The following is a 16,240-nucleotide window of genomic DNA, read 5'->3' as shown; positions in this document are numbered from 1 at the left end:
ATAGGTAGCTTGATGGGGACAGCATTGAATCTATAAATTACTTTGGGAAGTATGGCCATTTTCACAATATTGATTCTTCCCAACCATGAGCATGGAATGTTTTTCCATCTGTTTGTGTCCTCTCTTATTTCATTGAGCAGTGGTTTGTAGTTCTCCTTGAAGAGGTCCTTTACATCCTTTGTTAGTTGTATTCCTAGGTATTTTATTCTCTTTGTAGCAATTGTGAATGGCAGTTCATTCTTGACTTGGCTCTCTTTATGTCTGTTATTGGTGTGTAGGAATGCTTGTGATTTTTGCATGTTGATTTTATATCCTGAGAATTTGCTGACGTTGCTTATCAGTTTTGGGAGATTTTGGGCTGAGACAATGGGGTCTTCTAAATGTACAATCATGTCATCTGCAAATAGAGACAATTTGACTGCCTCTCTCCTAATTGAATACCCTTTATTTCTTTTTCTTTTCTGATTGCTCTGGCTAGAACTTCCAATACTGTAATGAATAGGAGTGGTGAGAGAGGGCTTCCTTGTCTAGTGCCTGATTTCAAAGGGAACACTTCCAGTTTTTGCCCATTCAGTATGATATTGGCTGTTGGTTTGTCATAAATGGCTTTTATTATTTTGAGATACATTCCATCAAAACCTATTTTATTGAGAGTGTTTAGCATAAAGCCTGTTGAATTTTGTCGAAGGCCCTCTCTTGCATCTACTGAGAGAATCTTGCGGTTTTTGTCTTTGATTCTGTTTATGTGGTGAATTACATTTATAGACTTTTGTATGTTGAACCAGCCTTGCATCCCTGGGTTGAAACCTACTTGATTGTGATGGATAAGCTTTTTGATGTGCTATTGAAATTGCTTTGCCAGTATTTTATTAAAGATTTTTGCATCTATGTTCATCATGGATATTGGCCTGAAGTTTTCTTTTTTTGTTGAGTCTCTGCCAGGTTTTGGTATCAGGATGATATTGGTCTCATAAAATGATTTGAGAAGGATTTCCTCTTTTTGTATGTTTGGAATAGTTTCAGAAGAAATGGTACCAGCTCCTCTTTGTATGTCTGTTAGAATTCGGCTGTGAACCCATCTGGACCTGGTCTTTTTTTGGTTGGTAGGCTATTAATCGCTGCCGCAACTTCAGCCCTTGTTATTGGTCTATTCATGCTTTCGACTTCATCCTGGTTTACGCTTGGGAGGATGAAAGTGTCCAGGATTTATCCATTTCTTCCAGATTTACTTGTTTTTGTGCATAGAGTTGTTTGTAGTAATCTCTGATGATGGTTTGAATTTCTGTAGAATCTGTGGTGACTTCCCCTTTATCATTTTTTATTGCATCTATTTGATTATTCTCTCTTTTCTTTTTTATTAATCTGGCTAGTGGTCTATTTTGTTGATCTTTCTGAAAAACCAGTTTCTGGATTTATTGATTTCTTAAAGGGTTTTTTGTGTCTCTATCTCCTTCAGTTCTGCTCTGAAATTAGTTATTTCTTGTCTTCTGCTAGCTTTTGAGTGTTTTTGATCTTGCTCCTCTAGCTCTTTCAATTTTGATGCTAGGGTTTCAATTTTAGATCTCTCCTTGCTTCTCATGTGGGCACTTATTGCTATATATTTTCCTCTAGAGACTGCTTTAAATGTGTCCCAAAGATTCTGGTATGTTGTGTCTTCGTTCTCGTTGGTTTAGAAGAACATCTTCATTTCTGCCTTCATTTCATTGTTTATCCAGTCAATATTCAAGGGCCAGTTGTTCAGCTTCCATGAAGTTTTGCAGTTCTGAGTGAGTTTCTTAATCCTGAGTTCTAATTTGATTGCATTGTGATCTGAGAGACTGTTTGTTATGATTTCCATTCTTTTGCATTTGCTGAGGAGTGATTTACTTCCAATTAGGTGGTCAGTTTTAGAGTAGGTGTGATGTGATGCTGAGAAAATGTATATTTGTAGATTTGGGGTGCAGAGTTCTGTAAATATCTATTAGGTTTGGTCCAGATCTGAGTTCAAGTCCTGAATGTCCTTGTTAATTTTCTGTCTCATTGATCTGTCTAATATTGACAGTGGAGTGTTAAAATCTCCCACTATTATTGTGTGGGAGTCTAAGTCTCTTTGTAGGTCACTAAGAACTTTCTTTATGTATCTGGGTGCTTCTGTATTGCATGCATATATATTTAGGATCATTAGCTCTTCTTGTTGCGTTGATCCTTTTACCATTATGTAATGCTCTTCTTTGTCTTTTTTGGTATTTGTTGGTTTAAAGTCTATTTTATCAGAGCCTAGGATTACAACTCTTGCTTTTTTTTGTTCTCCATTTGCTTGGTAAATCTTCCTCCATCCCTTTATTTTGAGCCTATGTATATCCTTGCAGGTAAGATGGGTTTCTTGATACAGCACACCAATGGGTTTTGACTTTTTATCCAATTTGCCAGTCTATGTCTTTTGATTGGGGCATTTAGCCCATTTACATTTAAGGTTAATATTGTTATGTGTGAATTTGATTCTGCCATTTTGATGTTAGCTGGTTGTTTTGCCCATTAGTTGATGCAGTTTTTTCATTGTGTCGATGGTCTTTACTGTTTGGTATGTTTTTGGAGTGGCTGATACTTGATGTTCCTTTCTATGTTTAGTGTTTCTTTCAGGAGCTCTTGTAAGGCAGGCCTGTTGGTGATGAAATCTCTCAGCAATTGCTTGTCCATAAGGATTTTCTTTCTTCTTTGCTTATGAAGCTTAGTTTGGCTGGATATGAAATTCTAGGTTGAAAGTGCTTTTCTTTAAGGATGTTGAATATTGGCCCCCACTCTCTTCTGGGTTGTTGGGTTTCTGCTGAGAGATCTGCTGTGAGTCTGATGGGCTTCCCTTTGTGGGTAACCCAACCTTTCTCTCTGGCTGCCCTTAGCATTTTTTCCTTCATTTCAACCCTAGTGAATCTGACAATTATGTGTGTTGGGGTTGCTCTTCTTGAGGAATATCTTAGTGGTGTTCTCTATATTTCCTGGACTTGAATATTGGCCTCCCTTGCTAGGTTGGGGAAATTCTCCTGGATAATATCCTGAAGAGTATTTTCTGGCTTGGATTCATTCTCTCTGTCACAGTCAGATACACATATTAAACGTAGATTAGGTCTTTTCACATAATCCCATATTTCTTGGAGGCTTTGTTCATTTCTTTCCACTCCTTTTTCTTGAATCTTGCCTTCTCATTTTATTTCATTCAGCTGATCTTCAATCTGATATCCTTTCATCTGCTTGGTCGATTCAGCTATTGAAACTGTCTGCTGCGGCAGAACTCATAAATGCCCCTTTTTCCCAGGTGCTCTGTCCCAGAAAGCTGGGGCTTTATTCATAACTTCCTGATGAGCTGCAGCCTTTTTTTAGGGATGCCCTGCCCAGCAAGGAGGTAGCCTAGTCACGGTCTGCCAGCAGAGGCTTTGCTGAGCTACCGTGGGCTCTGCCCAGCTTCTGTGTGACTTCCTTGCAGTTTTGTTTATGGACGTATAGTTAGAATTGCCTCAGTAATGGCGGTCTGCCTCAGTAATGGTGGACTGTCTCTGTAGTGGCAGGCTGCCTCAGTAATGGTGTATTGCCTCAGTAATGGCAGACTGCCTCGGTATTGTGGACTGCCTCGGTAATGGTGGACTACCTCAGTAATGGCAGACTGCCTCGGTAGTGATGGACTGCCTCGGTAATGCCAGATGCCCTTCCCCCCACAGAGCTGGACTGTCCCAGGTCCTGCTGTGCTTGCTGTGAAACTCTTAGTACAGAGCATTTCAGATTGCTGGTCTTTGTGGGGTGGGACCGGCTGAGCCAGGTCATCTGGCTCCCTATTTCAGCCCCCCTTTTTTTTAGTTGAATGGGCAACTCTGTCTCCCAGGTGTTCCAGGCGCCAGTTGAAATGGGATCCAGATTTGTGTGTTTTTGTGTGTAGACCCGCTATGCTGGCTGAAATATCTGTGCTGGAGACCCATGGTACTTTTCCGCCTGGGACTCTCCTGGCCTGTGGGCAGTAAAAATTTGTTTGAAAATGCAGTGATCACTCATCCTCTGCGTTTTTGCTGGGAACTGCAATCCAGAGCTGTTCCTCTTTGGCCATCTTGGATCTTCTCTATATACACTTTTTAAAAATATATAAATCCTCGTATTGTGGCTTACACTGACTGTTCATGACATTCTTGGACCTTTTTTTTGTTTGTTCTGAACATCCTTTCTTTTTAAACAACCACTTATTTCATTTTAGGATTAAATTTACTACACAAGATTCTGTCATATACGAAATTATTTCTCTTTAAGCTTTTTACCTGGTTCCTTTTACCTTATTTTATACATAACCTTTAAATAAGCTTTGAATTGGACAAAACTTGTTTACCTTATTTTTTTTTAAAGAAAAGAACACACTGTTTCTCTTGTTGTTTTAGTGAGAATATTTTCCTTAAATATATATTTATGGGAAGATATCCAAATAATGAAATGTCTATTATTTAATTGAATATAACTTTGTATGCTGAATTATGACCAGATTGCCTACAAATATTTATCTCGCTGTTTACAGAAATTATTTTGTTTACCTGGATTACTTATGAAAACTGTGATACTCATGAACATCACACTCTGGGGTCTGTGGGGAGGTTGGAGAGGGATAACATTGGGAGAAATGCCTGATGTAGGTGATGATGGATGGAGACAGTGAACCACCATGGCATGTGTGTACCTGTGCAACAATCCCGCAAGATCTGCGCATGTACCCTAGAACTTAAAGTACAATAAAAACAACTATCAATAAATAATATTCCTAACAAGAACTGGGAGAAAAGTCCTATAATACAGCCATTGCAAATTATAACTGAGACAGTGCGAAAATATTTGACTTAACTGACTCCATCTTGCTTTTAACTTCCAAGCTGTCCTCATTCATTTCTGGACGTAGGTCTAACTAACTTTGGGACAAACTTGGTTTATAGTTTAGGTTTGAAACAAAGAGGATTGCAGTCATTTCCCCAAACAAGCCTCCTTATTGTCTATGGACCAGACTGCCTAAAGCCACAGGATTAGAAGTTATGATAGTCTTACTAAATTAAAGATGCAGCCATTTTCATTAAACCTATATCAACATCTTATTTATTAAAATCCATAGAAACAAAGATCATTCTGTTTGGGACTGTGTTTATAGTTATGTAACCCCTATGCCAAACATTGACACCTTACAGTACTTGGCAGGGACAAGTATGAAATTTGCTTGATCAAGAAATGCAAACAAAAATGTATGCTGGCCATTCCTAAGACATTTCTACTATTACTTTTCCAAAATTTTAAAGTGAGCTTATTTATTAAATATTTTACATAACCTTGAAAAAGCATTTGACTAGTCTTCTTTTTTAGCATCTAATTTAAGCACCTTTTTTTTAAAAAGCCAGTTCTAATCAGTAGTACACATATGTTTGCCTGGTCTCCTGCTCCATCCTGATTCATCCCAGTCACCTGCTCCAGTTATTTGCTTTCATCACCTGCTTTGACCTGAGTCACCCCTGGTTACCTGCTCTGACCTGTCCCATAACCGTCCTTCCTGCCAAACTACCCACCGTGCCTCTCTGGCTCATACCCTTTTTCTCTTTAAAATAGCCAATCAGAATTAGCCTAGACTATGCAGTCTAACCCTAGCCAATAGGAGAATGACACAGCAATAGGGGCTACCTCTGTCAGGAATAAAAACCCCTTACCCTCCCTTGTCGAGGTGTGCACTCACCATTGTTCCATCTGTGAGCCACACCCTTCTATAGAAGTAAATTGCCTTGCTGAGGAAATTTATATTCAAGTGCTACTTCTTTTGTGGCACTGAAAATTTTACATATAACAATTTGTTGGTTTGTATAGGGACCCAATCCCCTCCAGGGGCAATCTCTGGTTCTCTCTAGTGAGGAAGAGCAGAGCACCCCCAGTGCTTCACTGTGGTGGCTTCATGAATGAGAAGTCAGGAACCACCTGGTGCAAGAAATAATCCTGTAGTCTCAGCAATGCCAAAAGAAGCCAGCCAGCAACCTGGGGTAAAGGATCCTCACATACTGTGGTGACCACGGAAATCTGTGCACAGACCAAGGAAGGAAATGCCTGGGAGCTGGCAAAGTATTTCCTTGGTTTTTGGGACAGACCAAGATAAGAGAAGCCATTGTGGGGGGTGACGGTGATTCCTTGGTTGAGACATACCAAGGTAAAAGAAGCCATGGGGAGGTGGTGAAGTATTCCTTGGTCAGGGTATTCAGGGGAGTTAAAAAAAAAAAGGTGAGACATTTCCAGTAAGAGAAACTGAGCTTCATCCCAAAAGGTGAGACATTTCTGATAAGGGAAATTGAGCCTTGCCCCAAAATGGGAAATAGCCCAAGTAAGGTAAGGGGAAAAAAAGGATAAACATAGCAACAATAATATTCCCCCAATAATCCCCTAGGTTTAATGTTAAAATAGAAGAAGATTAATGAAAGGACCAAAAACAGGAAAAAGCAGCTGCCATCCCAGACCCTTCTCCTATCCGTGTTGTCCACCTCCTTATAGCCTTGCCTCTTGGGAATTGTCCCAAAAGCCCACTCACTACCAGCCTGAGTACCCTTCCCTAAAAGGACTTCAACACAAGATAGAACAATGTAAAAAAAGATATTCATAACTTCCTTTTCTCCCCTTCTCAGCGGAAGAAAGAGGTATGATCCTAGGAATGTGAACATTCACCTTGTCAAAATGTTCCTACAGCGAATCAAAAATTTCCCACCCAGGACCCACAGTGGAAGAATAACAATGCAGCCCACTAAAAAAATGCAGGACCTTAGGAAATTAAAGGAGTTTAAAAAAAATAAGTACCCCAGACCCAGAATCTTACCCAAATATTTGATATACTGCAAGGGAAAGATAAAGGGCATATAAGGTTGGTTTTTTGTTTTTGTTTTTGTTTTTTTTTTTTTAACAGATTAAATCAACAAATGAGAAAATTTACTGGTCTAGGTCTCAAGGATCATCTTGGGCAGGGAGTGTTAGAACTTTGTCACTAACAGTTGGCCAGATATTAATAAGAAATTACAAAAGATAGAGAACTAGAAAGGTAAACCTATAGAAGAGCTTCTAAGAGAAAAAAAATCTTAAAGGAGAAAGAAAGGCTGACAGAGGGAACAGAGAAAGAGAGAAAGAAAGAGAGAGACCAAGAGTAAGAGAGAGAGAGAGAAAGGGAGAGATAGAAGTAGCAAAGAGAAAGCAGTGCACCCTATTTCTTTAAAAGCCAGAGTAAATTTAAAACCTATAATTGATAATTGAAGGTCTTCTCAGTGATGGGCTTCTTAAACCCTGTTATTCCCAATCCTCATACTATTACAGTCACCAGTAATTTGCAGTAATAGGTTTACAAGATACCTTCTGGGCCTGTCTGTTGGTAGAGGACAGCCAAGACCTATCCGGCTTTGAGTGAGAAGACCCTCACTCCAGTCGAAAATAGCAATACTGATGGACAATCTTATTCCAAGCGTTTATAGAATCTCCACATTTGTTTAGTCAAATATTAGAACAAGTAATTTAATTAGCAAAGGTAAACAGAAAATTAAGTTTGAATGTATTGAATGCATCATATTGCCTTGAACATATGGAAGGCATCATACCCTGCCTCTGCTGGAGACTAAACAAGAACTTAGAAAATTTTAGAATTAGTTGGATACCATCATCTATGGATAGACTCCTATGCCCTAAAAACAAAACCCTTATACAGAAAGCTCATGCAATACAGAACAAATCCCCTCTTTTGGCAATTACCAGAAATCCAACAGATGGAAAGTTTAAAACATCTATTAGTAACTGCCTCTGTCCTAGCTCTACCCTCCTTAAGCAGCCATTCCATCTTTTTCTCAGTGTAAACAAGGGCATAGCCTTAGCCACTGACAACCTATAGTCTCCCTATCACAAGTCCTTAACCGAGTAACCCATGGATAGTCCAATGTGTTACAGGATGACACTTATTTATAAAGTTTGCTAAAAGTTAACAATGTAACATGTATTATCCTAATTTCCAATCTTGTGTCTTTAGGTAGTCTAGTCCACAGACATGAAAGAAGTTTGCTTTGGGAAAGAACAGTTACCATCTTTGAACTCTCATGTCTATTTAGATGCAATTGGAGTCCCAGGAGGAGTACCAGATAAATGTAAAGCCCAAGATCAAACAGCTGCAGGATTTGAGTCAATATTTTGGTGGTTGACAATTAAGAAAAACATAGATTGAATAAATTATATTTGTTACAACCAACAGCAGTTTATTAACTACACTAGAGATAGTGTTAAAGGAATAGCTGAGCAATTAGGGGCTACTAGCCAGATGGCTTGGGAAAATAGAATAGCCTTAGACATTATATTAGCAGAAAGAGGAGGAGTTTGCATCATGATTAAAACTCAGTGTTGTACCTTCATCCCAAACAATACCCTACCCCTGCCCCATGGAAGTATAAGAAAGGCATTGCAAGGTCTAACTGCTCTGACCAATGAGTTAGCTAACAACTCAGGGGTAAATGACCCATTCACAGGGTGGCTAGAAAAATGAATTGTTGTGTCATACAGTGCATCTGTGGGTTGGTGCAGAGACTCATAGAAGCAACACTTAACAAAACATCCCTTAACTATCCTCCACCTTTTTCAGAGAAGCTACTTCTTTTAGAAAATCAAGCAGAACAACTAAGCTAAGACATGTTAAGGATGTTTGAAGAGAAAGAGCTGTAAGGAAAATTCAAGAGGAGGGAGTTGTTGGATACAATGAGTTCTAAATTTTTCTTCAAAGAATCAGTATGTCAGTATGTTCAGTTCTTTGACCTCCATTTTAAAGCTTAACTTCCTTGTAGTTTCAATAAGCAACATTTTCCACCAATTCTAATGAGTAGTTCACTTCTGTTCCCCTGGTCCACTGCGCCATCCTGACTCTTCCCTGTCACATGCTCCAGTCACTTGCACTAGTCTCCTGCTTTGACCTGCGTCACCCCTGGTTACCTGCTCTGACCAGTCCTGTAACTATCCTTCCCACCAAACTACCCACACCCACCACTCCATCAAACTACTCCCACCACTCCGGCTCATACCCCTGCTCTCTTTAAAATAGCCAATCAGCATTAGCCTAGACTGTGAAGTCTAACCCTAGCCAACAGGGGAATGACACAGCAGTAGGGGCTATCTTCATCAGGAATAAGAACCCCTTACCCTCCTTTGTCTGGGTGTGCACTCACCATTGTTCCATCTGTGAGCCATACACTTCTATAGAAGTAAATTGCCTTGCTGAAGAAATTTATATTTGAGTGCTACTTCTTTTGTGACACCAAAAATTTTACATATGACAGAAGTATAGCCATTGCTCTTTCAGTTTGGTCTGGCTGGCAAAAAGTGGTCTTATTATGTAAATAAAGCCCTTTTAGCAGTTAAAATTAACAATCTTTTTTTTCTTTTGCTAGCCATTTTCCTCCCACATCAGAGGCCTTGTTCCTTATAATTTAGGATTCTTCTTTGGATTTGATCAAGACAAATACAAGGAACAAAGCAGTTAAGCAAAACTAACAGTGATCACACAAATTATATTATTTCTGAGCAATGTAAGTGTAAGCAGAAATTAACACCAAGTAGTTGTTAAATGCTAACTTTAGTTTTTGAAAGGAATTTGCAAGACAGAATCCGAAAACAATTTCTTTCTAATTGGTTTAGGATGGGCGTCAGGCTGTAGACTGCTCCTACCATTCTACAAGCAGGGGGAAAAAAACTAACTTTCCTGTTGGGAGAGAGCTCAACTCCATAAAGGAATGGAGTTGTCATGGAAGCAGGAAAACTTGCTTGCCTGTTGAGAGCGAGGAAAACTCCAAAAAAAGAAGAGTTGTACAGTAAAATAAACTATAGATTTTGGCCAAATTTGGGGAGATCAGGGATTATCTGGAGGGAGTGCTCACAGACCTCGGCAAATTGTCCTATTAGTTTGAGCCATAAAGTTAGCGTATGATGGTAGCAAGCACTAATAGGAGATTTGTTAAAGGTCAGGGGCATCTCCACTCAGAATGCCCCCCATGATTGCCAAAATCTGAGCCCAGAAAATCAGAGACAGGTCTCAGTTAATTTAGAAAGTTTATTTTGCCAAGGTTGAGGATGTGCCCCTGACACAGCCTCATTAAGTCCTGATAACATGTGCCCAAGGTGGTCAGGGCACAGCTTGGTTTTATATATTTTAGGGAGATGTGAGACCTCAATAAATACACATAAGAAATACGTTGGTTCAGTTTGGAAAGGTGAAACATCTTAAAGCAAGGGACATTTTGAAGCAAGGGCAGGAAGACCTGAAGCAGTGGGGAAGCTTTCAGGTCACAGATAAGTGAGATACAAACAGTTCATTTTTTTGAGTTTCTAGTTGGCCTTTCTAAAGGGGCAATCAGTTATGCATCTATCTTGGTAACTTTGAATAGAATGGGAGGCAAGTTTGCCCTAAGCAATTTCCAACTTGAGTTTTCTTTAGTGATTTGGGGGGCCCAAGATATTTTCCTTTCACACTAGTGAATACAACATAGTGAGGCAGCTGTTATCAGTTTAATCAGTTGTAGTGGACATCTTTATGCATTTTATATCTAACACTCAGAAGAATGGATGGACAATTTTCTTAACTAGGCCTCAAGAAATTGTTGAGTAATAGTGAATTCTAGGTTATAAACCTCCATTAAAAGCACTTGGCATAAAAAATTTTAGAGCTCCATTAGGGGAAAATATATGTCTTTTAATATGCATCCAAAGAGGAGGAATGCTATTTCTTCATGAAGGGAAGGAGTCATGAGGTTCTCCTTATCTCACTACATAAGTGCTCCAAGAAGGAACCATAAGGAAACACCAATAGTTTTCTGAAAATGTTTAGGATCCACTTAACACAAGGAATAAGGAGAAATTTAAAGAAAAAAATTCTACATCACAGAGCACTGAAAAAATGTTTAGCCTGGAGAATTTTTAAAAGTAGCCACTAATCATAAAAATCTTTCAACCAAGTGTGCATACAGTGTCTAACTAGTATGTCTTCCATGAAAAATTTTCTGTCTTTCTGGGGGGTTGTTTGGATAAGAATTGTAATGTGAAGGAACTTAAATATTAGGTAATTTTGATTATTGTAAGTAGGAGTTACCAAGGTGGGTGACTTTAGATTTAGATTAGCTTATTTTAAGCTATATTGTGTTGTTAATAAATAAAGAATAAACCTTGTTGTTTCATTAATTCATCTCTAAATAATGAAAATAAAACTATATTCACAAAAGAATGGCAACATTTTATCCTTTATACTAAAAGAAGAGAAGAACAAATCATTTAGGGAATGAGGAATTTGAATGTATTTATCTGAAATTTATGCAATATATAGGAATGTCTTATAAAACAATAAAAATGTAAAAGTAATTGTCCACTAAAGAGATATACACACACACATACATGCACAATTGTACCTGGGTTCCACTGGAGTGAGCCATATCCCCTTCCTTGCTAAATATATATACAGACAAAAATCTGACTCTATCATTGGAGCTGCCTTGCATAGTTCTGAATGTAGGAATATATATATATATGTTTTGTTTAAATTATGAGAATTCTAATTATTAATACCAGGTTAAGAGAGATACTGATACTGGAAGTTAACCCTAAAGTAACTCGACATGCCTTAAATTCAAAGCAATTGGGAAACTTAAGTTAAAATAGAAATTGATCTGTTACTAGTTTCAAAGAAGACTCGTGATGGTTAACCTCTCACTGGCAAGTGTCCTTTTGTAATGAACAACTTAAATATTAACCTGCAGCCTCAGCCAAATTTGTAGGAGAACTCTAGGCAAATTTCAAGTGTTATTATAAAATGCTTTTTTGTAAAGGAGCAAGGAAGTAATTTTTGAATCAGCACAGAACAAAAGGCAGTGTTTAGACTCAGGCATACCTGTGTTCATGTTATAGCATTGCAACCCAGTACTTGTGGTATATTGAGCAAATCAGTTAACTGAATCTTCATTTTCTCATCAGCAACATGGACCTGATAGTAAATATCTTGTAGAGAGGAAGGGCAAACTAAATAAGAGAAAACATGAAAGAGTGCCTGACTCAAAATAGGCGCACCATAAATGTTAGTCCCTTTCCTCCCTCTTTCACAGAAAGTTTGTCTTCTTTATTCCTCTCATAATTTTCCATTATCACCTTTAAGGATGCTGGGAGGCTCTTCCTCAAGTATTTCTCCAGTGTCTGCAGCATCTGGGCACCTTGTAATGGTAACATCATGCAGGATAACTTAGCCTAGAAAGACAACCAAGGAACATCCAGGAGTGAGAAGAGCTAGAGGAGATTCAGAAACAGGAGTAGCAAGTTTTTTATTAATGACAAGGTTTTTCTTTAGTGCCGTTCAACCACAGTCGTTAGCAAATCCAAGAAAAGATGAGACTGGCAGAAAACAAAGGGATCTTTCTTTGAGTTTTTCCAGTCTTTTTTCTTACCCTATGATGAATTCCAGCCATTAGTTTCATTTTAGATTAAAAAGCACATTTTTAAATACACATAATATCTATTGAATTTTAGTTGCTATCAGTGATTCTCCTGACTCCTCTGAGAATGAGCTGTGTAACCTTGGGAAATAAACTTTGTCTATACCTTGGTTTCCTCAAAGGTAGATGGGATAGTAGCACTATATCACTCAGAATTTTTGTGAGAATTAAAGGAATGAATACATGCAATGTGTTTAGTATACTGTCAGTCTTATAGCAAGCACTGAACATTTGTTATTTATTTGATTATTACCACCACTCCTATTCTCCTCCTCTTCCTTTTCTTCTTTCTCCCCACTTGAGCCAAAATCCTATATATTGCATGACGTTTTAATATAGACATTTTAACAAAGGACATTCTGGACATTCTGACATGGCCTAAATATAAACAACCTCTCAAAAAATTATTACTGGGTCATATTCAAAGCTGTACTCTCACCAAGCCTCACACTTTGAGGCTAATTCCATCTCTGAGCCTTTAACCAGGATCTGTGGTACATTTGTAGAAATTACTGGATAATATAAAAATGGCATTTTTACATATTTTACTCACTTCATCAAATTGGGATTACCTAAACATTCCATAACATCACAACTACCTAACAAATGAAGACAGATGCTATGTCACTGTGTTCTGTTTTGGAACTGTGATATTTGGAGAGCACAAAGTAACTTCTAAGTGAAGGTATGAAGGAAAGGCTCTGAGAGGGTGTTGCATTAACACTGGTCCTGCATGAGATTCTATAACTAGGTAAACTAGTCATTTTAGAACATCAGGGAAAAGACTGTGCTGTCTTATTTTTTAAAAATCATCTTTTTGGTTTTGGGAGAAGCAGTTCCTAAAGGAGTGTTTTGTCAAAATATGTTGTTAGGTGAATAGAGGGTTCCTTGGACAAGTAAGTTTGGGAAATAGTGGGTTAGACAAAGTTGAGTTACTGTTGGCTTTTCAGAACCTTTGGTATGCTAATGTGTACATTCAATCTCCAAAAAGCACATCTATGTTATACACCATTTCCCTAATCTATTTTAATATGGATTGTTTTTGTTTTTGAGATGGAGTCTTACTCTTGTTGCTAAGGCTGGAGTGTAGTGGAGCGATTTCAGCTCACTGGAACCTCTGCCTCCCAGGTTCAAGCAATTCTCCTGCCTCATCCTCCCAAGTGACAGGGATTACAGGTGCCTGCCACTACACCCAGCTAATTTTTGTATTTTTAGTAGAGATGGGGTTTTGCCATGTTGGCCAAGTTGGCTTTGAACTCCTTACCTCAGGTGATCTGCCCACTTTGGCCTCCCAAAGTGCTATAATTACAGGCATGAGCCACCACACCCAGCTGAATGTTTTTTTAAATAGGTATCTTGTGGGACTTGTGTTCAGAGAGATACACCTAAGGAAATGCTGCCCTAGAATGTTTTTGCTAGTTTGTACTCATTGCAAAGATTTCTTATTGTTGGGTGCCCCTCTAGCCAGCAGAAGTAAAATGGAAAGAGACAGATCAAGACTCCCTTGGATCATGGTGTTGAGAGGGGGATGGTTGTGGGCAATTATATGTTGGTTATTTAGGCATTTGTGAAGTCCCTGGTTATTCCAGCCCCTTTCCTTAGAATCTCAGTTGGCCTTAGAATCTAAGATTCCTTAGAATCTTTCCTTAGATTCTCAGTTTCCTTTAGAATCTCAGTTCCATCTATGAGGCAGAGGGAACCAACTTGTATTTCCAGAACAATTTTCCAAACCTTCTCTGGCTGTGCTTTAAATGTGCCAAAAAGGCAATGGGTGTTTATGACACTAAAGTCACATATAAGCTAGTATGATACATACATCATAGCAAGCTTATAGTTGCTTCAGTGACAAAGCATAGGAAGTTTAATATTTTCGAGTGTTTTTCACTACTGAAGACTGTCTAAGTTTCATAGTTTTTACTAAATTCTAAGCAGATTCTATATCCAAAAAATTTAAACCTCACTAGGCCTCCAAATTTGAGAGGGTTAGCTAAGTATGTTTGATTTTACTTCAGAGTCTAAAATAAGATTACTAATCATATGTAAAGAAGCATCTTGTTTCTTTTTGCAAAATATACAACTTTATATATGGAACACTGTTTCAAATGTGTATTTGAAAAAAGGCTCGCCTGTGTGTTTTGAGTTGTGGCATAACAGTGAACATGTAGCCACATGAAAGGCAGTTGGATCTTTGTTCTGATTCTTCAGTCTTCCTCTCAAAAATTCAGAGAAATGTCTTTTAATCATTTCATTTACATATCCCAGATCCTTGAAAATCATGAAAAATAACTTGCCAGAGTTTCCATCAGCCCTCAGCAAGTCATGAACCATAGAGATGGTCATGGGGCCATTTGTTCTTTTAACTAATGGCTACTTCTTCAGTGCTGGCTTCTTTCTCTCTAGGAGAAAGGGTAGTATACTCAAGCCTTTAAGTTAAATGCATAAAAATGAGTTTTACTTCTCTTATGACTTGATTTTTAATTTTATGAAGTAAAAAAACATGTTTTTCCATTTTTCTATTCATTTCGAACTAAGAATTTGAGGTGTTTTGTAATGTCACATTAGCATTCTGAAAGATTGACAGTAAAGAAGATAAGAAATATATGTATGTAGTATGCTATTAGTTTTGTCCCACCAAGCCTATCTTGGAATGGAAAACATTTTAAAAACATCTGTTCTAGTTGCACAAAAACTATAGCTTCATTATAAAGTAAACAATCTTCAAGTAAGCACTGTTGGCTATAATTTCAATATTCTAGAATTGCTGAGTGTAAATATATTTTATTCAGAGACTATGTATAAATACACTGAAATGATGGTGATCAATATTGTAAAAAGTTTATCCTGATAAATGAGAAACTGGATCTAATGTCAAAATAGCTATTTTCTCAATAAAATCTCAAATTGCCTGAATGCTTATTAAAAAAAATCCCAAGTCAAAAGTTTAAACCATTCACTTGATCTTGCAGGTCACCAATTTAGCCCTCTTCCAAGGGCACTTTAGTTCTTTTCCTTCCTGCTCTAAAGCTTTTTAATAAACTTTCACTGTTGCTCTAAAACTTGCTTTGGTCCCTCTTTCCACCTTTTGCCCCTTAGTTGAATTCTTTCTTCTGAGGTGAGAATTGAGGTTGCTGCAGACCCATAAGAATTTGCTACTGGTAACATTACTTCTAGCCAAGATAAGATAACAGAACTTGAATTTACCTTTCCACCTAAAACAATAACAATTTTCATATGTTGAAAATCAGGACATGTGGAAAGAACTATGATCTTGAGGAAAGGAAAATGAAAAAGGTGAGTCCTAGAATTGCATCAGCTTGTTACCTGAAGGGAGTTTTCAGGTTGAGGTTCAGAGAGATGGAATCTAACCAGAGCACAAGGACTCTCACTGACTGACTGAGCATATGGATGTTTTGGAGTTTGAAGAGGCCAAGGTTGAGCTTGAATGAGATATACATAGAGAGGTGGATGAGAGAGAGAGAAAAATAAAAGAGAATGAGAGAAAGAAAGAAAGAGAAGAAGGGAGAAAGGAAGGAAAGAAATAAAGGAAAAGAAAGAAAGAAAGGAGGGAGGAAGGGAAGAAAAAAGAAAGAAAGAGAGAAAGGAAAAAAGAAAGAAAGAAAAAAGAAAGAAAGTAAGGAAGGAAAGAAGGAAGGAAGGAAGAAAGAAAAGAAAAGAAAGAAAGAAAGAAAAGAAAGAAAGAAAGAAAGAAAGAAAGAAAGAAAGAAAGAAAGAAA

The 16,240-nt window shown here is 37.9% G+C and overlaps 1 protein-coding gene across 1 annotated transcript in view; it reads right to left on the bottom strand.

Annotated features, from left to right (window-relative positions):
• GLYAT (glycine-N-acyltransferase) overlaps positions 1–16,240 on the bottom strand; it is a 30,222-nt gene that overhangs the window by 10,875 nt on the left and 3,107 nt on the right. Inside the window, exon 2 of the mRNA XM_032282132.1 lies at positions 12,166–12,261. Within this exon, the coding sequence (XP_032138023.1) occupies positions 12,166–12,246 (81 nt within the window). The 5' untranslated portion in view covers positions 12,247–12,261. The remainder of the gene's footprint in view (positions 1–12,165; positions 12,262–16,240) is intronic.

Source organism: Sapajus apella, unplaced genomic scaffold, assembly GCF_009761245.1.
Source record: "Sapajus apella isolate SASKATOON/1434 unplaced genomic scaffold, GSC_monkey_1.0 scaffold14, whole genome shotgun sequence".
In the NCBI taxonomy this organism is placed as follows: domain Eukaryota; kingdom Metazoa; phylum Chordata; class Mammalia; order Primates; family Cebidae; genus Sapajus; species Sapajus apella.
This window is presented reverse-complemented; position numbering and strand designations above follow the sequence as displayed.